Consider the following 27669-nt stretch of genomic DNA (forward strand, 5'->3'; position numbering starts at 1 on the left):
ACAGCCCAGACAAAAAAAGGATCGCACAAGTCAGCCAGCCACACCAGGCCTGACATGACATGACAATGTGTGCTGGTGAAAAGCACATCCTGTTAAACCCGTTTTGGCCCAGGATCAAAAGGCCCGAGTGACAGATGTCTGGATTATGTCTGTCTGGTTCCTAGTCCACTGTCTACGGCCAATGGGCCTGTTTTTGTGTGCGGCTCAGTTCTACTGTGTGTGTGTGTGATATATATTATATATATTATATATATATATATTATATATATATATGTGTGTGTGTGTGTGTGTGTGTGTGTGTGTGTGTGTGTGTGTGTATATACCAATCCGTGAATTAGTTAAACACACTCAGCACACAGTGAGGTGAAGCACACACTAATCCCGACGCAGTGAGCTGCCTGCTACAACAGCGGCGCTCAGGAAGCAGTGAGGGGGTTAGGTGCCTTGCTCAAGGGCACTTCGGCCGCTTCCTACTGGTCGGGGTTCGAACCGGCAACCCTCCAGTTACAAGTCCGAAGCGCTAACCAGTAGGCCACGGCTGCCTGCCTGCCTGCCTGCGTGCGTGCGTGCGTGCGACCGTCCTCTTACCCTTCAGAGTCGATGCTGTTGTCATTGATCATGGCTTTCAAGGCATCTGTGTTTGCTGAAAGAAAGGGAAAAGAGGAGGTAAGAAAACGTGTAAAAATACAACACTAAACAGCCTTAATACCCAGCACAACAATAATTAGTGTGCCAGTCAGTCAGATCGAGATATAAAAGAAAAAACGAGAAAGATTAACACATGGTGCTGATATTGGCAGAAAAACATGTTCAGACAGTCCCTAGCCTGAGCTGTTCACATGAACCATGGCTTTCAAGGCATCTGTGTTGTGTGTATGTGAGCATGTGTGTGTATGTGTGAGTGAGTGAGAAAGAAAAAGAGAGAGAGAGAGATAGAGAGAGAGAGAACAAGAAAGAGAGAGGGAGCAAAAGAGAGAGAGGGAGAGAGAACAAGAAAGAGAAAGAGAGAGCAAAAGAGCCAAAAGAGAGAGAGATAGAGAGAGAGAGAGAGAGAACAAGAAAGAGAGAGGGAGCAAGAGAGAGAGGGAGAGAGAACAAGAAAGAGAAAGAGAGAGCAAAAGAGCCAAAAGAGAGAGAGAGAGAGAGAGATAGAGAGAGAGAGAACAAGAAAGAGAGAGGGAGCAAGAGAGAGAGAGGGAGAGAGAACAAGAAAGAGAAAGAGAGAGCAAAAGAGCCAAAAGAGAGAGAGAGAGAGAGAGAGAGAGAGAGAGAGAGAGAACAAGAAAGAGAAAGAGAGAGCAAAAGAGCCAAAAGAGAGAGAGAGAGAGAGAGAGGGAGAGAGAACAAGAAAGAGAAAGAGAGAGCAAAAGAGCCAAAAGAGAGAGAAAGAGAGAGAGAGAGAGAGAGTGAGAGAGAGAAGGGAGAGAGAACAAGAAAGAGAAAGAGAGCAAAGAGCCGAGAGCGAGAGAGAGAGGAGAGAGAGAGAGAGAGAGAGAAGAGAGAGAGAGAGAGAGAGAGAGGAGAGAGAGAGAGAGAGAGAGAGAGAGAGTGAAAGAAAGAAAAAGAGTGAGCAAGAGAGAGAGAGAGTGCTGAAATTAGCAGAAAATCACACTTGAGCAGCCCGCTCGGATAGGGGGGCATTTATTGGGTGATGGGCAGAGCTGATAACACGCAGAAATAATTAAACGCCACACAATCACTAGAGCCACTGCACAGCCCAGCCCAGCCCAGCACAGCACTGCACTGCACTGCACAGCCGCGGGCTGCACTGGGGAATCAACACTGCACGACACGAGCAGAGCATATCAGAGAGAGAGAAACAGCCGTCATGGCAGACGCTAACAGACCGGGACCACTGACCTGGATCAGAAAGAAAGAATAAGGACTCAAAACATTGCAGATGTACTGAATTGTATTCTTCAAAAGTCGGTGTGGTTGTGTAACTTGGTTAGATGGAAAATTATTGTATTTGTATATATGTGTGTGTGTGTGTGTGTGTGTGACAGTACCACAGCACAAAAGTCTCTCTCTCTCACATAGTGAGAAACAGGCAGAGAGAAAGTAAGTGTGTGAGTGAATTTGCATGTGAAAAGTACCAAAGTATTACAGTGTTCGAGTGTTAGTCGAAAACTAACAATGCGTGTGTGTGCGCAAGTGTGTGCGTGTGTATGTGGGACGAGTGAGCGAGAAATAATGAACATTGTAAAAAGAGTTGTGCTTTGCATGAGGGCTGCTCTGCTCTGCTTTGCGTCGGTGTTCCACGGCTGACTGGCTCTCTGAGCGATGAGGAGTGGCTGCTCCCAAACACAGAGGGCCACACCGGGACTCCACACGTTCAGCACTGCAGCTCTTAAGCAAGACTTCCACTATGCCTAAACCATAGTCACACACACATGTGCACACACACACACACACACACACGACTTCACTTATCACAATTGCCAGTGTTTGCCACAGTCATTCAGTAGCACAGAGGCAGAGAGAAACACATTGGTCATAGAGAAAATTGCCCTTATTAGGCTATATTGTGGTGCTAACACCAAACTGAACGCCAGCTTTATAACTTTATCTGTGAATTCATCTGACATTTACCAAAAGCAAGCTCATTTACCATGGTCATGTTTCATTGCAGTTCTTTTATCCTAAAAGAAACACACACCCCTAATGTTTGCCACTGAGCATGGTGATTTCATTATCACGTGTGGCTGCCAAGCCAATGAAACTCATGTCATGACCAGGGTAATCTTTCCATCTTTCACTTTATTATTTTTCAAAACTACAACACTGCCATCTAGAGGCAGTGCTATGCCTTGCAGCAGGACGGACCACTTTTTAGTGCTTCGATACTCGGCCCACCATGGATGGACACATTCTTGTCAGCTGATGTGCTGCACACCACTTCATTACCAACTTAATAACTGTTGGTCCTTCTCATTTCCACCTGACCGTGTCGGCCCCTTACAGTTGACCGTGGCTGTGGAGTGGCTATCAAGCGTGGCACACAATTTTGACACGCTGAATCGCGCCTCTCTGCACAGTGCCACTTTAGATGTCCCAGGGCTCTTCAGCGCTGCCAGTGCCTGTCTATGGAGATTGCATGGTGTGGTGCCCAAGTCTAAATACCTGGCAGTGATGGGTAGGCGTGAAGGAGGGGAATTTGGTTTACAGAGGGGTGTCAAAATTCATCTGATGTGGACTGATGTGGTAGTGTGTGCTTCTGTTTGTGTGCGAGAGAGAGAGAGAGAGAGAGAGAGAGAGAGAGCGAGAGAGAGAGAGAGAGAGAGAGAGAGAGAGACGGAGAGTCTATGTGTGAGAGAGGGTATGTGTGAATGTGAATGTGTGAGAGGGTAGTAGTGAGAGAGTGAGAAAGAAAGAGCGAGAGAACAGAGTGAGAGTGAATATTTGCATGTTTGTTTGTGTGGACCCATGTGTGTGATGTGCAATGCTCCTGTATGGGAACCACTGAGGGCAAGATTGGGTGTCTAATTTGAAATTTAATTTGAATAAATAAATAATGCACTGCTCAAAGAAATAAGGGAACACTTTTTCATAGGAGTACAGCATCAAGTCAATCAAACTGTGGAATACTGATCTGGCCAGTTACGCAACACAGGTGGTTGTGAATCTGTTTCACCTACTTTGGTGTCAGCGAAATTAACAACAGGTTCACTAGAGGGGCAACAATGCTGACCCCAAAAAACAGGAATGGTTTTACATGTGGTGGCAACAGATTGTTTTTCCATCTTTATCCTTCTTGACTGATTTTTCGCATTTGGCTAGGGTCAGTGTCACTACTGGTAGCCTAAGCCTGTACCTGGAGCCTACAAAGGTTGCACAGGTAGTCCAACTCCAGAGTGGTACATCAATATATTCCATTACCAGAATTATTGCTGTGTCTAGCGCAGTCTCAAGAGCATGGAGGAGATTCCAAGAGACAGGCAGTTGCTCTAGGAGAGCAGGGCAGGGTGGTAGAAGGTCCTTAACCCAGCAGCAGGACCAGTATCTGCTCCTTTGTGCAAGGAGGAACAGTAGGAGCCCTGCCAGAGCAGTACAAACTGACCTCCAGCAGGCCGCTGGTCAGAATGTTTCTGACATTGTGATCAGAGACAGACTTCATGAGGGTAGCCTGAGGGCCCGATGACCTAGAGGGACCTGTGCTCACTGCCCAGCACTGTGGAGCTCAATTGGCAATACCCAGAATACAAAATTGGCAGGTCTGTCACTGGCGCCCTGTGTTTTTCACAGATGAGAGCAGGTTCATGCTGAACACATGTGACAGACATGAAAGGGTTGTGAGATGTCGTGGAGAACGTTATGTTGCCTGCAACATCATTCAGCATGACCGGTTTGGTGGTGGGTCAGTCAGTGATGGTCTGGGGAGGCATATCCTTGGAGGGACGCACAAAACTCTACGGGCAATACAACGGCACCCTCTTAGGCAGGGCTCTACACTAACATTTTTTTTTTCAAGTTGAAAAATTTAGGAGCACAGACAAAAATTTGGGCGCACAGTCAGTTCTGTACTTAACTTAAACATAATCTAACATTACACTGCAGCTAACACTTAAACATGCCAGTGCACTAATTGCGAATATTAAGAATGACTGACAACATTTAGGCTACAGGAAATAGATCAGTGCCTACTTTATTTTCAGTCTGTTCTATTTTCCTACATTTTGTTAATGTAAAATAGTATTACATTGCCATATTTGCATTTAGCCTGTTTATCAAGTATCCTGACAAATGTAGGCTAATTAATTTATTTGTGAATCCATCTGTAGCTAATCCAAATATGCCCATGGTGACCTATCTGACTGCATAATGCCTATTACTACTAATAAAACATTCCATTTTCTCTTCCACAAAACCCAACATAGGCTAATCAAGGATATATATATTTTTTATACTTTTACTTTTTATTTGAAATATCTGCATTGATGGGGGCAGTAGGCAAACGTTAGGCCTACTTTCGTTTTGCACTTCAGCTTGTATTCGGTGTAAACAAACAAGCATGCGTGGAAGCCAGGAGTTGTCAGTAGCGTTCTACCTTTGAATAAAATGGGAGTATTATGGGAAGCTACTTTTGTGCCTGTTCGCTACAGCTATATTTTGCATATTGCAGCCAATACGTCAACTGGGCTAAAAGGCATGTTAGGTTCCCTTTTCTTCTCTCACTGCATTCTCAGAATCTCATCCTGTTCCTCCGATATCCGATGCATTCGGTGGATAGAAGAACTAATTTCTTCAATCTTTGCATCTTGGCTGGCTAGTCTAACTTTCCACCTTTTCTGCGTGCTCTTGGATTTGATAGAAGCAACTACTAGCGAGTCACAACGCGAAACTGCTAACGTTGATGGGAGGTGTAGTTTTTATGCTGCATTCGCGACGTGATTCTATGGTTTGCACCAATAATGTTGCGGTGTATTTTGTAGACAAACATTGACATGGTTAGAAGTCATTCGCACCAGTGCGCCTAAATATTTTTTTGCACTTGCACGGCATCATTTTTACTCGCATGTGCGAGTGAAATGGGCGCACTGTAGAGCCCTGCTCTTAGGTATCGTTATGACTTCCTCAGACCCATTGTATGACCCTGTACTGGTGCAGTGGGCCCTGGGTTCCTCCTGGGGCACAATAATGGCCTGGCCACATGTGGTGAGAGTGTGCAGGCAAGTCCTGGAGGATGAAGGAATTGATTGTCTCTCACACTCCCCTGACTTAAATCCAACAAAACACCTCTAGGACATTATATTTTGGTCCACTCAACACCGCCAGGTTACACCACAGACTGTCAAGGAGTTCAGTGATGGCCGTGTCCACATCTGGGAGCAGATCTCCCAGGACACCATCAGCCGTCTCATTAGGAGCATGCTCCGACATTGTCAAGCATGTGGGGGCCGTACGAACTACTTGAGTACCATTTTGAGTTGCTGCGATAAAATGTAGGCAAAAAGGACTAGCCTGTTGCATATTTTTTTCACTTTGATTTCGGGGGGGGGGGGGGGGTCTTTGAATTCAGCCCTCTGTAGGTTGATAATTTTCATTCCCAAAAAACGATGTGGCATCCTTTCATTCCTAACACATTAACCAGTCCATTTTAGTATAGAATAGATATCCAGCATGATGTTTTTCCCCCATTGAGATCTGATGTGTTTTCAAAGTGTTCCTTTATTTTTGTTTGAGCAGTGTATAATCTAAATAATAATACAATGATTAATGATAATACTACTAATACTCTTCACATGGCTGTGAAACTACTATTGTCTCAAATTTAATTACCCAAAATATCCAGATGACAAACATCTGTCGTCATCTTTTCTGGCTCGTTTGTCCAACTCATTGTTTGTTTTTATTGGTCACTTCCTTCTCGTTTAGTTTAAACAGCAGACAGGGAGTTGGACACATAGCTGCAGCAGATCTGTGGTATTTGACATTTACACAGGTCTTAGAGAGGGAGACGGAGTGGAACATTTTGGATGAAAAGCAGGAGTGTAAAAGTGTGTGTGAGAGAGCCAGACGACACAGAAAAGTGTCTCCAGCTCCAGAATTCAACACTGAATTCAATTCAAACTACTTCTCTCCAATAAATCCTAAGAGTTTCTTCTTGGTACACGAGTACATGGACATCTGACCATTACACCTCCAGGAACTTGTATGACATACCATTCTAGATCTATAGGCAGATGATAGCTATAACAGCTTCCACTTTTCTGGAAAGGGTTTCCACAAGATTTTGGTGTGTCTGTGGGATTTTTTGCCCATTCGTTCAGAAGAGCATAACGAGGTCCGGCACTGATGTTGGTCGAGAAGGCCTGGCTCACAATTTCTGTTCTCATCCCAAAGACATTCCTTGGGGTTGAGGTCAGGGCTCTGTGTGGCCAGCTCTTCCACATTGAACTCTCCAAATTATGTCTTCATGGACCTTGCTGCGTGCACCCTATGACAATACCACGCTTGTGTTTACTGAGCTTTTCAGAACGACCAACTCTTTCACAAATGTTCTTCCTTCATCCAAACAACTTTAAAGACAGACAAACAGACTGAAAACAAATCGGAAGGAACGGAAAAGTTTCCGTAACAAGCACACCAGTTGAGTGGATGGACCTTTGAACTTCTGCACTGTGCTAGGTGCTAAGTGGCACTATCCTTCCTGTGGACTCTTGCCCAATGGCCGCCCAAGAACAATTGCTATAGTAACACACTCACACTGCGTATTAGTGTGCGTCACACTCAACGAGACAGTCACGTGACAGTCACCTGAATCTGGAGTGTGAATGTGACGGTTTTCTGACACACCATACCAGACACACACTGGAACACACACGCACATGTGTGCAGTGTGCAAACAGACACACACTCACACACTTCCTCTTACTCTTTGCCTGTGCTTCTGTCAGTATTTGGAGAATTTCTTCTCATGTGTTGAATCACATTCTCTCTCACAGACACACTTTTCCTTGATTAAAGGTAGCCTTGAATCCCTACTCAAACTACCACAGAGACTAGAGGCATGACACCCTACACTGAATAAAAGAGTGTCTCAGTGGACTGAATTGCTTTAGCCTTCACCATCTCTGCAGTGGTCAGTGTTTAGCGCTCACCCACAGACCGGAGTGGCTGGCCTATTTTAGGCACAACGGCGACACTCATTCACGCAACACAGCGCTCCTTCATTCACACGCTCCCACGCTACCTTCATTTTTCATGATGTAGTGGACGATCTGGCCCACAGTGTCCGTGTTGCCCTCGCTGTAGGTGTCATTCAGATCTGAGGAGAGAGACAGAGATGGCCGGGGAGAGAGAGAGAGAGAGAGAGAGAGAGAGAGAGAGAGAGAGAGAGAGAGAGAGAGAGAGAGAGAGAGAGAGAGAGAGAAAAAGAGAAAAAGAGAAAAAAGAGAAAAAGAGAAAAAGAGAAAAAGAGAGAGAGAGAGAGAGAGAGAGAGAGAGAGAGAGAGAGAGAGAGAGAGAGAGAAAGAGAAAGAGAAAAAGAGAAAAAGAGAGAGAGAGAGAGAGAGAGAGAGAGCGAGAGAGAGAGAAAGAAAAACACAACAGAGAATGTTGTCATTTCAAAAACACCAATGATAATCATAGACTTAGACAATAATAAATTATAGACTAAAAAATACAGCTCTGGAAAAAATGGCAAAACTGCACATTTTTCTGATGTCCTCCTATGATTGCTGATTGACATTCAAATGAGTTGACGGTCATATTCAAATTTGCAGTGGTATCTTGATTTTGAATATGACAAACACATTTGAATGTACTTAGCAACCGTAGGATGACATCAGAAAAATGTGCAACGGTCTCTTTATCTTTTCCAGAGCTGAATATTCCTGTACACATATATTATCCAATCAAGGACACCAATTTTTTCTGAAAAACTAACATCCTACTAATTTTTCATTTCAACACCCATTGCTTTCAGGGAAAAAAGCTTGGTGAATACATGATCAATGTGTGAGGCATAATGAGTGATTCCAATAATAGCAATCTGTCACAATAATCCAGCTCTTGCTCTCCTGTTCGTCAATGACATTTCAGAATGAATAGCATCTGGGACTGGCAGCTGACCTGGCACTGCTCAGACAGATTCGGTTTTGCGGTTATTTGGTTCGGTCCATTAGCGTGGAGAGCGTGTTTAGTAAATCCCATTGTGTTTTGGATCAAAACCACACTGACGTTTGACACGACAGCGTTTCGTTTGGCCTGAGTTATTTGCAACGATGGCTGTGAGTGGAGCAAACATACATGCTAACAAACATCACTTGTTTGTTTGTTTCTTTTAGTATTAGAGGGGTGTGTGTGTGTGTGTGTGTGTATGTGTGTGTGCCAACATAACCCCCTAATACTGTATGTTTGTCTATCTGTTCCTTGTCACTAATCCTTCAGCTAATAAACTGGCTGTTTGCTTGTCAAAGTTTAACTATGAGGATGCTGAAAGTGAAACAACACAAAGGCAAAGGACACCACACCCTGTGTGGCTCGTGGCCAGGTTTACCTGATCTGTGATCATTTTTGCCCTTTTAATGGTTGAAGTAAGGGTCAAACTAAACTAGACTGCATTTCCGGCGGGAACTGCGAAAGTGTGCTTGCCCTGGTCTGGTCACCAACGTGAGCAGACAGTGGCATACGCTATGCTGAACCTGGCTTGATCCAGGCATTGTAACAGTGCCTTTCAGTGTTAGAGCAGTGGCAATAAACAATTTATCCTGGTCTGAGCCCCTGCTCCGGAGCTACAGGGTTTTCCAGCAGGTAAACTGGGCGTGGTTAGGTGGCAGAGCCAAACAATCCTGCAAGTTCTCCACAGCACTTTCACCTTAAGGACTTTGTGCAGATTTAAGTGTACATTCGAAAATGAGAAACAATATTATAATAATAATAAAAAAAAAAATTATATCATCATAATATATATATATATATATATATATATATATATATATATATATATATATATATATATATATACATACACACACACACACACACACATACACACACACATATACACACACTTAGGTAGTCTTTTCACCAACAGTATTCTAACAACACTCTATTGTAGTATGCTAACCACCACAACCCAACGGTATTCTAACAGTACTCTATTCTAGTGTGCTAATCTCTACAACCCAATAGTATTCTAACAATACTTGATTCTACAGGACTATTTATTTGTCGTGGATAAGATGAAGGGTTTGATAATGGAAGGCAGTGTTTCCCAGAGAATTGAATTGTATTTGTGGTGGTAGGTGAAGGGGGGGGGGGGGGGTTCTGTGTTGGAGTCAATAAGATAAACAGCCTATAATTATACAGTTATACTTGCCTTGCACTACAAGTCCATATTGACAAGTAGCTGTAATGTTATAGTGTGCCAACCTCCACAACCCAACAGCATTCTATTCTAGTATGCTAACCTCCACAACCCAACAGCATTCGAACACTAATGCTTCAAGTGGGATTTGAACTCTCAACCTAAGGATCACCAGTACAAAGCATTATCCCACTGAGCCTCTGTCAATCCTACATGTTGGCCAGTCACATTCATATGGTGAAAATGTGTATTGGTAAACACACAACAAGAAAAACTCCAAGCATACATTTGACAATAAAATGAAGGGCTTCCTTAAAAGAGTATACCTGAAAACTTTTTGAAATTCTGGGGCAATTAGACATTTGTAGAGAAGAACACTAATGGATGAAATATAAATACGATAGACTTAATGATGAAGGAAAAACAGTAAACAAAGAAGTTCCCCTAAATGTCAGTGTCTCGGTATTCTGATTCTTGGCAACTAATAACTGTGTATGTTGATTGCCTGATGTCATTCAGGTGCTGTTCAAGGGTGTGAATCTTCAATAACCAATAGTATTCGAGCTAGAGCCTAAAGCACTACCGGGGATTCGAACTCTCAACCTAACAAACACCAGCACTAGGCATTATCCTATAAGACTAAGAACGCAACCACTAGATGGCAATGAGATTACTTTCCCTCCCTATTGTTGTGCTGAGTTCTAAGAACAGAGAGTTCAAGTTAAATGTTGTTGTGCTGAGTTCTAAGAACAGAGAGTACAAGTTAAGTGTGCACCCAGACAGACAGGAACTGCACGCTGTCTGTGTGTGTGTGTGGGTGAGATAAGAGTATTTCACAATGAAGTCGCTAGGGCTGAAACGATTCATCGAGTTACTCGAATAACTCTATTACAAAAATTACTCGAGGCAAAAACCCTGCCTCGAAGCCTCGTTAAATTCCAATGACGCGCACTATACACGCAGGGATTTGATTGTACCACACGGACCGTTGTTCAGAAAGCACACCACTAGCGCGTGAATCGTGATACATTCTGAATATAGCTGGCGCGATGGCGGAGTCAAGATGTCCATAAATGGCAGGGAATGTCTAAAGTTTTCAAGTAAAGTTTTGGGATCTTTACATACTCAAAAAGGAAAAGAACACAAGCATCTGAACCGAAAACATCCACTCCATACTGTTTCACCAAGCGTCAATAAAGTAGGCTATCTAGCCTATCTGCGTAGCCTATAGCCTACAATGATGTTTTAGTGATTTTAATCACATACTGTATTTGTAGCGATGTCGTGATATACCGGTAATGTTTAGCTTTGATGTTTTTAAGTAGTAAGCTTAAGAACCCCTTCTTATACACACATGCATGCACCCTCATCTTCCCTCACGCACCGCATGTGTGCACACACAAGTAAATAGACTCAACCCAGAAATTATTTGTTAGTAGCCTAATGGTAAAATTATTTGTTAGTAGCCTAATGGTAGGCTATTTTTTAGTAGCCTAATGGTAAAATTATTTGTTAGTAGCCTAACAGCAAATGCTGCAGGTGTAGAAATCTACATAAAACAGATATTTACTTTGATGTCAGGTCTAGATTACAGCATGAAACTTGTTGTGCATATTAATACATTACATTGCTTTCCCTCTTCTCCCTCCCAGCACTTCACAACATAGTATGGACAGCTTCATGTGAAGTCATGCACAAGAGGCTGCAATTTTACAGAGTGCATTTTGAACATTATTTAATTGTTGGCACTGGCACTTAAACACTAAATAGGTAAATTGCAATAAATGGGCTTAGTTTTGGAGCCAAACATTTTACAGCCATGTCATTTTCGTTATGCATTATTTGTTTTGGTTGTTTAAAAATGCAAAAACAAAATTTTTCAGATTAATCGATCGATAAAGTGCTAGATTAATCGATTACAAAAAGAATCGATAGCTGCAGCCCTAGAAGCCGCTATGTCTTGCTTCCTATTTTCTGTGTGCATTTGTACAATAAAATACACAGCTTTTGGGCTGCAGTCAGAGACTGATGGTGTGAGGAATTCTTCCTTACATTAGCAGGCTCTCCTCTTGGTACCAGAGTTTGTGGGCAAAGCCATACTACGTGTTGTGGTTCTTAATCTATATATAATATTTATATATACTTTTTTGATCCCGTGAGGGAAATTTGGTCTCTGCATTTAACCCAATCGGTTAAATGCAGAGATTAGTGAATTAGTGAAACACAAACAGCACACAGTGAACACACAGTGAACACACAGTGAGGTGAAGCACACACTAATCCCGGCGCAATGAGCTGCCTGCTACAACGGCGGCGCTTGGGGAGCAGTGAGGGGTTAGGTGCCTTGCTCAAGGACACTTCAAACTCTTCAAACTTCAGCCGCGGCCCACTGGTCGGGGCTCGAACCGGCAACCCTCCGGTTACAAGTCCAGAGTGCTAACCAGTGGGCCACGGCTGCCCCCAAATGCCCCCATATGTTGGGGTTATATTCCCTGACAGTTACCAACAATGTTAACAACAAACTCAGCTTCACTGCTGCAAACAAAGTTGGCTATAACGAACCAGCTAGCCTTGTGATAAAATCTTTACCTTTTGTTTAGTCCACTGAAAGTTATCCACATATCAAACGTTTAAATACACAGTTATGAGGAATTGTTTTGGGGAAGCAGTTGCACTATATCCCACTTTTGCTGTCTTTAAGCCACTTAAAGCCTAGATGAGCATTGCGCATACGTTACAACTTGACGTGATGGTGAAGCTAAATGCCCAAGAATCGTCACGTCATAAAAGTTGTAGGCCTACTAAACGCAAAAACTTAATGACAGCTTGTTCGTGGTGGTGTAGTGCTGCCTAATTGAAATGGGATAGGCAAGGGGTATCTTATATTCGGCTATTACGTGTGGCACATTTATTGGGCTTTTAGCCTCTTAATTTATTTGATGAGGAACTGATAAAGATTGAGCAACAGAAAAGTCCTTTTCGATACATAAATCGTTTATTATTATAACTAGAATTGCGGTTCCGAGGAACTGCAAGAGTGGGTTTGATCAGGGACATGGAACTCGGCCTCATCCAAGGATTCCAACGGTACCTCATTTATGAAAATCGGGCACACGGATCAAAAGTTATCTGCATTAACGCAACATCCAATAAGCTAAAACGCATAAATAACGTGGTTGCTATGCTGGTTGCTAGGGCAATCATGCTGGTTGCTATGGTGGTCACTAGGTTAGAAGGCCAGCGCCTCCTGAGAGGCCTGAAGGGTCAGTTCTGAGGTTGTTGGCTGCTGGAACCGAAAAATGGACTGCATTTTCTTAAGAGACAATGTGACTGAAGTGCGGGCAAAGTTTGCACAGAAATGTACGATTTTTCCCACCCTCATTGACCTCGTCATAAAACTTTTTTAAATGATCACACGATGCCTCCTTGCTGCTTTGTCGTCTACATCAGCCTTTCTCAAACTTCTTTGACCTGAGGCCCACTCAAGGCATACTTTGGGGTCATAGGGCCCACCTACATGAACCCACCCCCTCCTCCCACCCCCCATCAAATTGTAATGATATCACAATTATTATTATTTTTATACTATATTGCTATACATGCACTTCAAAACTGTCAATGTTTAAAGTGCTAAGATTGTTCACAAAAGTTTGTGAAAGCATGCACATCAGAGTACTGCTTTACTAATGTAAAGTATAATTAGGCCTACAATAGTTTCATTGTTTTTGCATTGTTGCATGATGCTTGCATGAGAAAAACAACAGCAATTATATGGGTGCCATTGTTTTGGGATGTTTCCCTCATGCAAGCATCATACACTGAGAGTATACATATATGCTATTTAATTACATTTCATTTGAATGCCTGAATGTAAGAATTCAGGATACTACTGATAGCCCATTACTGTACACAATAACACTGTGCCCATTCATTAACATATATTAAACATCAGGCGTCTTGTTTAAACATTTAAACCATATTTGCACTATGAATTTTGCCTCCAAATTGTAGTAACTACATCTACAAAGTCTAAGGAAGATAACCATGTAGTCTGTTCAAAGATAAGATAAATGTTCACAGAACTACAGACCTCGTGAAAGTAGTACCTAAAATGACTCCATTCACTTCATTGCAAAATCGCAGTTGGTCTGTTTACACATTAAAACCATACTAACAATTTACATTTCAACTCCACATCGTTGTAACACCATACCAAGGGTCTTAAGTAAGTCAATTTGGCTGATTACGTTTTTAACACATTTCCAGGGCTTAGTTGTCAGCTAAAAAAAAGCAGCGGCTATTGCTAACGCATTCATTTTCAATGCTCGCCCGCGAGCGCCCCTAGATGCAGTACCACACCGGAAGCGCTCCGAGTGTGAAGGTTCTCCCCTTATTAGACATTCTCTGGGAAAACCTTCACTCTCGGAACGCTTCCGGTGTGGTAATGCATCTAGGGGCGCTCGCGGGCGAGCATTGAAAATGAATGCGTTAGCAATAGCTACTGCTTTTTTTGAGCTGACAACTAAGCGTCATTGACACATTTGAAAGGCTTTTTAGAACAATTAAGTGACTTTAAAAAATATAATACTCAACCAAGTGTATTTTCTTTGCCTCCCCTTTCGAATACAATACTCAAATTACTTGAAAAAAAAATTATATCCCGAGAAAAGTGGATTTTGAGGGGTACAGCTCCATAGACCTCCATGCATTCTGCACTCGTGGACGAGCGCCCTCATGTGGAACCACAGAAGGAACTGCAACCAGTTCAGAAACCGTTTTCCGAGAGTGGCAGTTCTCCCCTTATTAGACATTCTCTGGTACTGTTTTTCTTTTTAATAAACTGCCTGTAGACTTACACAGTTCTCAATGCTTCGGTTTACATGTAGATACCCTCATTATGCTACGGTGTAAGTGTTTTGCTATTTGGAGCCTTGGTAGCGATTTATTTTTACTCTACGTTTAGTTCAAGCATCGTTGTTTGGTGGGTCAGGTGACGAGCCGTCGAATCACAGCACAGCACCCAGAATGCATTGCAACACACCGTCATGAAGGGACTCATTGTTAGGTCAGCTTTAAATAGCATACAGAACCTATAGTAATTTAACGTTGTCTGTAAGCTCCACAGATCGTGGCAAGACAATTGAATTGATTGTGGACTTCTTGCCGGGCAATGAGTAACTTAACTTGAATAGTAGTGTTGCGTGGATGTGCATAATAACTGTATGAATGTGTGTTTCTCAATGTTATAATCTATACAACTGTATACATGACTAAGTTTGAATCGAGCTAGCTGGGCATTGAACTGGGTTGAATGGACTGGGAAAAAGTTTTTTTATTTTTTAAATGATCTGTATGAACATGGATTCACTTTAAAAAAAGATGGCAGAGCGCGACGCTCTGACATCTTTTTTTACATTACCTTTACACTTGGTGCTGGCAAGGCATTGAACTGGGCTTCATTCGAGGATTCCAACGGTACCTCATTCATGAAAATCGGACATACAGGTCAAAGGTTACATGCACACACCTTCATATACACAGACAGCCCAGCCCATTAGACATTGCCAGATGGCTTAGAACTTTGCCAGGTGCAAGTAATCAACTCTAGCAGTAGAGCTCTACCAGGTGCAAGTAATGAGGTGCTGTGATGTCATAGAGGCCCAGCATTCCGCCATTCATTTCAATGGGGCCCAAAAATGCCGAAAAACAGGAATACCGTGAAAACGACAAGGGCCAGCAACACGAAAGTAACAAGCAAGTTACACCAGGTCGGGCCTGAATATTTGGAGTTCGAACCGCTTCGATAGCTCAAACGGTCTAGGAGCAGTAGTTAGTACAAAAAGTGGGTGAACAGGAATAATATATAAGAAAACTTAAGAAGAAATATAACCGCAAGCGGTGATTTAACGGGGTCCGAGCAATGAGGTAGCATGGCTTTTTAGTTTACATATGTTTCGATTGTTTGGGCCCAATTGTTAAAAAAAACGTGATTGATTTCGGTTATCGGATTTCAGTTACCGGATTTCGGCTATCAGATTTCAAATTTTGAAAATTGTTGTTCAAAGTTGTTGAAAGAGAAACAAGGATCCTGAAATTGGATTAGATCACATAATCTATTCTTGGTTTTGATCAGGATAAAACCTTTGTGTTGTTCAAAACTTTAGAGTTGGATTGGAATAAATTTGATCCATAAAATTAGGATTACCCTGTGCTGTAACGTTATAGTGTGCTAACCTTCACAACCCAACAGTATTATAACAGTATTCTATTCTAGTATGCTAACCTCCACAACCAAACTGAAGGAACTGTAGGGGGCGATGTGGGTTGAGGTAGAGTGAGTGTGTGGCGAGCAGGCAGAGCCTTGGTCAGAAGGCTCAATGGTATGGAGTGATGACACGGAGATAGCAGGTTTCGGTGCAACACAAGTGAACTTTATTTGAGTTTCAATTCATCTGTTCTTTACTTGTATGTGTGCTGCATCAAAGAGAAAACAAACAGAAAATGGAGTAAATCAGTACAGATCCCAACTCGCAACAATAAACTGAAATCATATGGCTATATAAGGTACAACTCAACAATACTTGACATCCCAAGTCAACCAACATCATCTAATCATCTCTCATATGGGACTCCAACACACCAAACTAACAAACAAAGACCTTAACTTTACACATGATGGCAGAGCTACTCTACAAACTGATAAACATCACAAAAGTCATAGTGAGGGTCATTAAAGTGATGACTTACGTTAACTCAAAGACGCACACAAAGCAGGACACACTGGAGTGCTGGGTTGAGATGAACAAAAGAGTGAACTGAGGGCGAGCAAACAATTTATCCTGGTCTGAGCCCCTGCTCCGGAGCTACAGGGTTTTCCAGCAGGTAAACTGGGCGTGGTTAGGTGGTAGAGCAAAACAATCCTGCAATTTCTCCACAGCACTTTTACCTCAAGGACTTTGTGCAGATTTAAGTGTACATTCGAAAATGAGAAACAATATTATAATAATAATAATAATAATAATAATAATAATAATAATAATAATAATATTATACACACACACACACACACACACAGACTTAGGTAGTCTTTTCACCAACAGTATTCTAACAATACTCTATTGTAGTATGCTAACCACCACAACCCAACAGTATTCTAACAGTACTTGATTCTACAGGACTATTTATTTGTCGTGAATAAGATGAAGGGTTTGATAATGGAAGGCAGTGTTTCCCAAAGAATTGAATTGTATTTGTGGTGGTAGGTGAAGGGGTGGGTGGGTTCTGTGTTGGAGTCAATAAGATAAACAGCCTATAATTATACAGTTATACTTGCCTTGCACTACAAGTCCATATTGACAAGTAGCTGTAATGTTATAGTGTGCTAACCTCCACAACCCAACAGCATTCGAACACTAATGCTTCAAGTGGGATTTGAACTCTCAACCTAAGGATCACCAGTACAAGGCAAATTCTGGAGCAATAAGACATTTGTAGAGAAGAACACTAATGGATGAAATATAAATATGATAGACGTAATGATGAAGGAAAAAATAGTAAACAAAGAAGAAGTTCCCCAAAATGTCAGAGTGTCTCGGCATTCTGATTCTTGGCAACTGATGAGTGTGAATGTTGATTGGCTGATGTCATTCAGGTGCTGTTCAATGGTGTGAATCTTAAATGACAAATCCTAAAGCTCTAACAGGGATTTGAACACTCAACCTAAGAAACTCCAGTACAAGGCATTATCCCACTGAGCCACTAACAATCATACACATTGGGCTGTCACATTCACATGGTGAAAATGTGTGTTGGTAAACACACAAGAAAAACTCCAAGCATACATTTGACAATAAAATGAAGGGCTTTCCTGAAAGAGTACACCTGAAATCTTTTTGAAATTCTGGGGCAATTAGACATTTGTAGAGAAGAACACTAATGGATGAAAAATAAATATGACTTAATGATGAAGGAAAAATAGTAAACAAAGAAGTTCCCCTAAATATCAGAGTGTCTCGGCATTCTGATTCTTGGCAACTAATGACTGTATGTTGATTGCCTGATGTCATTCAAGTGCTGTTCAATGGTGTGAATCTTCAATAACCAATAGTATTCGAGCTAGAGCCTAAAGCACTACCGGGGATTCGAACTCTCAACCTAACAAACACCAGCACTAGGCATTATCCCACTGAGCCACTGAGAAATCCTCTGTGAGAATTTTGGTGAAGATTTGATAATTTTTGAAGCCTGTGAAACTTTTTATGATGTTTGGCTTTTCTCTGAAATTGTGGCAAAAGTAAACATTTTTAGAGCATAAGACCAGGGTGAAAAAGATGCATCTGAATGTAGAGATTAATATGATGAAAGAATTTTGAGTCTAGGTCAATCTGGTAAGGAGAAATAAGCATTTTTGACAAGAGCGCCACCTTTGGGTGCAGTACCCCAAATTTTGGGTTATGGGTAGTGGGGGGTACTGGTAACCATACCTGAAAATTTGAAGAGTTTTGGAGTTACGGTTTAGGCTGCAGTATGACTTTTACAGAATTTTGGCCAAAAATGAACGGTACAGAAAACAATAGGGGTCCTGCAGCTACGCTGCTTCGTGAAACGAAGAATATCAAGTCTGACGCAGAGCGGGCCATATTTCTCCACAACAGGTAGCCTATGCTAAACTTCATCTGCATCGCTAACTTCAGCTAAATATGTTACGTTGGTTAGAGAGGTATTTTTGTTTCCACTGTTTCCGTAATGTGTAGCTGGGTCATGGTTGGAGAAACGTTAAAGCAGCTGCAGGTCAACTAACGTTAGCTAAGTCTTCATTACATCTGACAACCCAGAAGAGGCTCGCATCTGGTAGTCTTGAGAACGTTCACCAGTGTTTTGATTTTGGCCTACAGAACGTTCGGTAACAATCCTACAAATCGCACCTTTAATAACTAACATCTGTTCATCATTACATAAGGACAGTAAAACCCCTGCACTCCCTGACCTGAGTGACTCACAAAGAGAGAGAGCGTCAGCAGAGATGGGTGTGTGTGTGTGTGTGTGTGTGTGTGTGTGTGTATGTGTGTATGTATGTGTGTGTTGATCCATATTCCTGGCAGAGAGCGAGCTTTGCCTCAAACTACCCAGGCAGAGATCATTTTAGGTGAGGCGGAGTAGGCAGTGACTAACTTTGTTGCCGCACTCCAGAGACTATGCACCACTCCGATTGGTTAGTGCCTTGACCTGAGAGTACACACTCTCACAGAACATCCATCATTCCACATGACTTTCATTTCAAGTCCCAATTCATTCATCTTAGCACTCATTCATGGTGTCAAAAATGCATCCGCAATGGGAGGGTTCGTTTTCCTTGATCCAAAATGAATTTAAGCATACCTCCCCTGCTGCCACCACACTTCAGGTAACCATCACCAAACTTCCACAAAGACAGATTGCATGCAAACACCCTGAAAATGAAAGCTAGGATGATTCCAAGGCTAAACGGCAGAAGCCAGTAATTAAAGTCATGAGTCACACAGGTAAGTGAAGCGTTACGGTCTGGGGAATCTAATCAACACTGCATTGGAAGAGAGCTTAAAGGTTTTAGGCCCCAAAAAGGCCCAAACATAAATAATCACATTAATCTAATCTTTCCTAACGATCCGCTAGCTGTCTGCCCCATAAGCAGGCCGTCAAAAAAACACTCTCTGTAGGCAGCCTAGGCTCCGGTACACAAAAACAATTGCTACCAACAAGGGTTGACAACCCACTCAAAGGCAAAATAAAGTGTTTCAACCAATAACCGATGAGATGCACGTCTAGGAGGGTTTTAATTGCACGGGAGGGAGGGGGAGGGAGTAGCGAGCTAGCTCTCTGTTTTGTTTGAACATCAACAGAAGTGACGTATCCCCGCTATCGCTAATACAACCTTTAAGTCTGCAGACTTTTATATACTTTTTATGCCACACAAGAGGTTAGAGTCACACAGAGGTCAAAGGCCATTTTGGAGGATATCAATCACCCATGCCATTCAGAGTGTAGACTCCTGCCATCAGAGAGGAAGTGTACTTTTCTTAGGCAGGCCAAATCAAACATATAACAGAGATCATTTGTCCACTCAGCACTTGGGTTTCTAAACAATCTGTGGGTCAGGTTGCTGTTGCCCCCCCAGCCCAGGGACATGTGATATATGATTCAATCCAGTGATTCACATGAACTGCAAGACATTACCAACAGCCCATTTCCCGTCAAGACAATAGGCACAGAAAATAACTCTATTCTGATAAAGAGCTATTACTGTTATTATTACTCTAAGAGAGTCTGTTAGTTCCGGCATCTATGGGCAGTCACTGGGCAGTCATTAGACAGAGGCCAGGCTAACCCTGAGGCTGGCCGGACACGCATGCAGCAGGAAGAGAATGTAAGTGGGTCAGCCTGTTTGAAAAGCGGTTTGAGGACCTGCTTAGAAAGGAAAAGCCTCTCTTATGGTCAGGACATATGAAACCTCCCAGGCCAGCATGGCGTCATCGCATAAACACACACCCTCACAATTGTTCATGTAGACTCAGAAAGCACTCAAACTCAAATGGAGAGGCATACGTAAGGGTTACTTAAATTATAGGAAGGGACGGGATATGTGTAGACAACTACTATATTAGCGTTACAAACTAACCCCATGCAGGAGGATTATTTGAGTGCTGCGTCTCCTCATTAGAGAGTCTCTGGTGGTAGTAGTAGTAGTAGTAGTAGTAGTAGCAGCAAAGTCCTTTTAGGAAAGTCCCTCCACTCGGCGGCCATATTGCAACGCTTTTTGGGCACTCATAGAGCATCCTATTCAGCAGAAATGCGCGTGTGCAAGGCTTCACGACACCAATTATGCTCCAGCGGCGAGTTCACAACACATGATTGGCACGATGTCTTCACAACACACCATATGATTGGCTCAATGTATTCACATCACACCACATGATTGGCTCAATGTATTCACATATCAACGTTTTGCCGAGGAAGGGGTGAGATATGTGTAGACAACAGCCATATTGGCGTTACAAACTAACCCCATGCATTTCTATGAAGGATTTTTTGAGTGCTGTGTCTCCTCATCAGAAAGTCTCTGGTAGTAGTGGTAGTAGTAGTCTAGTGGTCACACACACACACACACACACACACACACACACACACACACACACACACACACACACACTTCCATGTTTGTTAAGACACACATGCGCACAAACATACAAAAACACACTCACACACACACACAAACACACTGCCTGCCGCGTGACCCCTATTGTGTAGAGACGTGCTTCCTGTGCAGATTTCTGGCTCCTGCTCAGCTCTGTGTATTGTTGTGATGGTAATGGGGGGGTCGAGGGGGCCGAGTGGGAGAAACAGAGGTTTCCTCATCCCACCACCGCCGCAGACAGAGGTCTTTCTGAAGGCATGGGACTCGCAAACTACATCCGCGGTCACAGTGACCCAACATGATACAACATTGAGCAAGGAGTGAACGTAAGACCAAGAGTGTGGAGAGACCGAGAGTGAGAGTGAGAGAGATATCAGTTTTAATTCTGAATGAAATGCTCTTTATTTCTCTTTTAAATACAAAAACACCAATAAATCCTAAAAATGTAAAATGCAATATTAACACTTAGGTCAAGGGATCAAGCAGTCTATAAAAGAAGAAAAGTGCAATTAAAAAAATGCAATTCATCATCTGCAACACAGCACTCACATATCTGCACAAATGATCCGAGGACTTTTAATTGCTTCCTTAACCAATCAATTAATATACGAGATCTCAACATAAAGCATGAGAAAAGACTTGCAGTGAAATAGATACAGGGCTCCTGATAAAGAGGCCGACAGGAGCACTGGAGCGGGGATTGGCAAGAGAGAACTAACAAGGGGGTGTAACCATGAGAATGAGTTAATGGCCAGGGCCGAGAAATGGGGAAAGAGAGAGAAAGAAGGAAAGCATTACCAGGGCTCTACAGCGCGCCCATTTCACTCGCACATGCGAGTAAAAATGATGGCGTGCAAGTGCAAAAAAATATTTAGGCGCACTGGTACGAATGACTTCTAACCATGTCAATGTTTGTCTACAAAATACACTGCAACATCGAGAAACATGTGCAAACCATAGAATCACGTCGCGAATGCAGCATAAAAACTACACCTCCCATCAACGTTAGCAGTTTCGCGTTGTGGCTCGCTAGTTGTCGCTTCTATCAAATCCAAGAGCACGCAGAAAAAGCGGAAAGTTAGACTAGCCAGCCAAGATGCAAAGATTGAAGAAATTAGTTCTTCTATCCACGGAATTCATCGGATATAGGAGGAACAGGAGGAGATTCTGAGAATGCAGTGAGAGAAGGAAAGGTAACCTAACATGACTTTTAGCCCAGTTGACGTATTGGCTGCAATATGCAAAATATAGCTGTAGCGAACAGGCACAAAAGTAGCCTCCGGTAATACTCCCATTTTATGTCCGGCAGCCATGGGGTCAGACCTGGTTTTGTCGGTTAAAGTTTTTTTTTTTTTGCAGAATCTTGTAGACCAGGGGTATCTCTAAGATTTAGGAGGGTGCCCAGTGATATCCCTTGGGCAATTTTGTATATTAACCCTTTCTTGTTCAATGTATTGAATACAAGGTAAAACACTATAGGTGAATAGGGTAAAAAAAATAATCACTATGAAACTTCCCCAGTTGAGTACTTACATTAATATGGAAAAAAAATGTATTACAAGTTATCTTAAATGTAATGTTTGAATATGCAAATTAGGCACAATCTAATTAAATATATGTGCTGATTTGCATAAAGTTTAAAAAGAAAAAATCTGAACATTAGATGAAGCCGGGTTCAAAATTACTTTTTCATTGTGTTTACATATTTGATGAAAAGTCTTTTACACAGGAAATTTGTATTACAAGTTTTCTGTAATTTAATGTTTAAATATGAAAAAGCCCAATGTGCCAAAATCATGAAATAGGATATACCTCTAATTTCAAGATGAGTAGGCATACTCATATTAAATGCAAATCAACTCAATTAAAATGTACTAAAATACAATGTTCTGTGTGATAGTTTTTCAGACAGTACATTCAAATTTGGACAATTTAGCCCTTTACTAAGTGAATAAATGAATTTCTATGTTTCAGATAATGCCAGTCAGGGAGCCATGGGGTCAGACCCGTTTTTTGTGGGTTATTTATTTATTCATTTTTGCTTAGACTTGTTGACTTGGGGTGGCTCTTTAATATTTAGGAGGGTGCCCAGTGTGATATCCCTTGGGCAATGTCCTACATTAACCATTAAAGCCATATGTGCCGAAATCATGAAGAAAAAAAAAATAGGAAAAACAAATAATCAACTCAAATAGAATGTACTAAAATACAGTTTGCAGTGTGATAGTTATTCAGACAATACTTCACGCATTCAAATTGGGAAAATGTAACCCTTTTCTATGTCAAATAATGAATTTATAATTTCAGATATTGCCTGTAATAATTCTGAATATCTACACTTTTCCTAGTATTAGTTCTGATAATTGTCCAGTTCTGGCTCATCCTACCCTAAAACATGCAGAGAATATTGTGCAAGGCACCATTAACCTGGCAACTGCATCTGTTAGAGCTACAAGGATTTTCTCTCTTGCAGCCACATCTGATCATCTCCAAAATGTAGTTTGGTGCAAGTTTGACATTTTCTGGTAGACTGGTTGGGCTTAGTAACGAATCAATGAATCTTTCTTCAAATGGCAGTTGAATTTCCAACTGAAGTATTCCTTCGCTTCAGGCTCCATATACTTCAATAGCCTACTTAAAAATGAATATTCTCTTTTTGAATGACGAGTTTAGGCTCTGAGCATAGACTACTACTGCAATAAAGAATAAAAATAAATGTATATTTTATACATAGGATTAGAACAGTAGAACAGACACCCTGTAGAAATCAGCTAAAAGAGGGTAGTTTAGGTTAACAGTAATCATTTACATAGCATACATGCAGTAAGTCCTTCCACTCAGCAGCCATATTGTAGCACTTTTTGGGCATCCATTTCGGCGTGCGCAAGACTTCACAACACCAACCTTGCTCCAGCAGTGAGATCACAACACATGAAAGGGGTCGGATATGTGTAGACAACTGCCATATTGGCGTTACAAACTAACCCCATGCATTTCTATGGAGGATTTTTTGAGTGTTGTGACTCCTCATTAGAAAGTCTCTGGTAAACCTCCATCCACACCTAAGAGACGTGCTATTGAGAGATGCTAGCACGTAGCATCCGTGGATTAGTTTCCTCTCCCACTCTGAGAATGAAATCGGCACTTCAGAACCACCTACATACACCAAACTTTCCAGTCTTATACCTAACTATATTTAGAAGGCTTCTACAGAGGGGTTTGTTGATATGTTATTCCTAGCCTTTTTATATTACATTTTATTCCTAAAAACATGGCGAAAATATATATTTTTTTAAAGGCTATTGGCAGTATTTTTTGATTTACGGAATAAATAAAAGAGATATCTAAAATTCCCTGTGTAAAAGACTTTTCATCTAATATGTCAACACAATGAAAAAGTAATTTTGAACCTGGCATCATCCAATGTTCCGATTTAGTTTTTTTTTTTAGTTTATGCAAATCAGCACATATTTAATTAGATTATGCTTAATTTGCATATTTAAACTTTATATTACAGATAACTTGTAATACATTTCTTTTCCATATTAATGTAAGTAATCAACTGGGAAAGTTTCATAGTGATATCTGCTAGTTAATTTTTTTACCCTATTCACCTGTGGTGCCTCATATTCAACACATTGGACAAGAAAGGCTTAATATCGAGAATTGCCCAAGGGATATCACCGGGCACCCTCTCTAATCTTATTGAGTTACCCCTTGACAGCAAGAAACAGCAAAAAAAAAAAACTTTAACCGACAAATCCAGGTTCACCTAAATTATGGCATTTAGCTGCCGGACTAGTAGAACGCTACTGACAACTCCTGTTTGCGTTTGCTCACGTTTGCCTACTGCCCCCATCAATGCAGATATAAAAAAAAAGGATAACAAATATATATATCCTTGATGGCCTATGTTGGGTTTTGTGGAAAATGGACTGTTTTAGTAGTAGTATTAGGCAGTATGCAGTCAGATACAGTAGGACACCATGGGCATATTTGGATTAGCTACAGATGGAAATGCAAATATGGCAAAGTATTATATTATTTTACATTAACAAAATGTAGGAAAATATAACAGACTGAAAATAAAGTAGACACTGATCTTTAAAATCCTGTTTCCTGTAGCCTAAATGTTGTCAGTCATTCTTAATTGTTAAGTCATTCGCAATTGGTGCACTGGCATGTTTAACTGTTAGCTGCAGTGTAATGTTAGATTATGTGTAAGTTAAAGCTTAGTCCACACGTACCAAACCGATCTTTTTTTCCTCCGTCTTCCCTGGAACCGTATCAAGAATATTTGCGTCCAAACGGATCCATCTCAACACGACTCAACACGTTACTTCATACCCCAGGCCTATAGGTGGCACTGTGTCTTTACAGAAATTCACCAAAACTGGCAAAACTTGCGACAGAATAGGCTACGGCGAAATGGCTAGTGCAAGGAAACCAGAATTGTTTGTGTGGACTGATGGTGAACTGTCAACTGTAGTCAACTGTAAAACTAATACATTTTATTTTACGGTTTGTGAAGGGTGCAGTCCCGTCCTTTATTTGGCTAACGCAGGTAGGCCTACTAATCACCTTTACTTTCTTTGGTTGTAGGATAGTCCATGATTCACATTAGTTTTGGCTATCACCGCAATTAGGCTACTAAACGCAAGGCTTACCCAAGTTCTAGGCTATTCTGTCGCCACATTTACATGTATAATATTGCTATCAAACCTTCGTTAGTAACAGTCAATACTTTTACCTGCATCAAATCGTGCATTCGCATTCAGTGTGCTACCATCGGCTTAACGTGAGTTCTAAGCGTCTTTGTATGCTTATATCTGATTTCACTCGACTGTGAATGCATGTATATATGTTGTAAGACATGTAAAATAAATGAATGACACTGGCACTACGCACAAATTAATGTAGCCTTAACTTACACCGCACTTTCCTAATAACTTCACTGACAGTAGCTAGAATGCATAAAAAAAACACCGGGAAAAACAGTGTTTAGTCCACCAAATCATAAGCTATCGGCGCTGCGCAGCATCAGTTGTTGTGCAGCAGTTGATGTGATATTTATCTTAACGGAGTGTAATCGTAGGTAATGTCATGTATGAAAACTAGTATTGTTAGGCAATACTATAAGTGCAAGTCCAGGGCAGCTGAGGTGTGGCGATGACATCATCGATACGCAAGCAGGATGTGCGGTTTCGCTGTCTAAACGAACTCAAACGGGCTACGGTTTCAGATTTCTCCACTCTGGGAACAGGTTTCAGAAAAGTGCGGTTTCGGGTAGTGCGTTTACAGGATTCGTTTGGACGCTCGGCCAAGACGAAGCAAAACCTCGGCGTTTAACCTAAAAAGCGTCTCCGTGTGGACAGGCCCTAAGTACAGAAGTGACTGTGCGCCCACATTTTTTAACTTGGGCACACAAGTGCTCCTGGAAAAAAATGTTAGTGTAGAGCCCTGATTACTGAACCATAAAAAGGTGGAAAGGAGAGGGAGAGTGAACGAGTGGGGGTGGAAAGGAGAGGGAGAGAGTGAACGAGTGGGGGTGGAAAGGTGTACAGCTGAACAAGTGTTTGTCAGGAGGACAAAAGGGCTATGTGACACAGAATGGACTGAGAAGGGGGTAAGCAGGGAAACAGAGCCATCTTGTCTTCTGTCTATAGATCCAAACCGGTTTCAGGATCTGACAATACAGCAAAGGCCCCTGAGCCATTATTATGAACCACAGCAACTCCCAGACACAAATGCATACACATCAAGCCCTCATTCTCACAGACTCATACACATTTTAGATACTTTATTCAATTCCACATTACAAGTAAATCTTCATTAGGAATCAAATGTTTTGAATGATCAAACAGATTAAACCACATCAGCACATTGTTATGTGTGACAATACAAGCTAAGGGGTACAGAAAACATCTCCTTTTCCAAATAAACATGCTTCCTATAATGGCTGAAATTGAGCAGTACTTTACCAACTGTTTGGCTCTTGTTTTCAATAGCCCCCCAATACAAAGTCCCCGGGTCGCCAGCCTGTGTACATGCCCTAGACTACCAAACACTAGCACAATAAGCTGGCATCTGTAGCCAAGGTTTTCGATGATAGATATTAATGATTGATATTTTACAGTCTTAGAAAGGTAAGAGTCCAAACATAAACAGATCAAATGCACATGCTACTTCAAATAGCTTAACTGTTCTGGAATGCTGAGATATGACAACAATATCTGGTGTATTTGGTATTCCTACAAGAGTGTTTGCAGGTGAGTTAAACCAATCAGACTGTACAGTAGTGTTTTTATAGAGCTTTTCATCAGCCACACAGGGAATCTGAGCAGCAATGAGATCCACAAGTCTGTTGTGTCTGGCAATATACAGTCCTTTAAGTGATGTGCAACTGTTCGTAATGTGGGCTACTGACTCCAGGTGTTGAGGGGGGTCATGCAGCACGCAGAGGGGTGAATGGATGGAAGGAAACCACAGTGAACGGTTGTACTTGGTGGGAAGAACCTGTAGACGTGCTTTTATACACACACACACACACACACACACAAATACACACACACACACACACACACACACACACATTATACTGTATAGAACAGAACTCACATTCATGAGGGATTCATGAGGCAAGTCTGCTGATCTAGGAACAGAATTCTAGTGTCTACATCTAACACAC

The 27669-nt window shown here is 41.7% G+C and overlaps 1 protein-coding gene across 2 annotated transcripts in view; it reads right to left on the reverse strand.

The window, feature by feature from the left end:
• The window catches only part of rell1 (RELT like 1), a 48697-nt gene that overhangs the window by 8875 nt on the left and 12153 nt on the right, over positions 1-27669 (reverse strand). Inside the window, exons 3-4 of one of the 2 annotated variants that reach the window (XM_042069005.1) lie at positions 7694-7768; positions 589-643 (exon numbers count right to left, since the gene is read on the reverse strand). In XM_042069005.1, coding sequence (XP_041924939.1) covers positions 589-643; positions 7694-7768 — 130 coding nt within the window. Of the gene's footprint in view, positions 1-588; positions 644-7693; positions 7769-26274; positions 27509-27669 lie in introns of those variants that run through there. The other variant, XM_042069006.1, reaches the window with a different exon arrangement.

The sequence above is a fragment of the Alosa sapidissima genome, chromosome 18, assembly GCF_018492685.1.
Source record: "Alosa sapidissima isolate fAloSap1 chromosome 18, fAloSap1.pri, whole genome shotgun sequence".
NCBI classification, from domain to species: Eukaryota; Metazoa; Chordata; class Actinopteri; order Clupeiformes; family Clupeidae; genus Alosa; species Alosa sapidissima.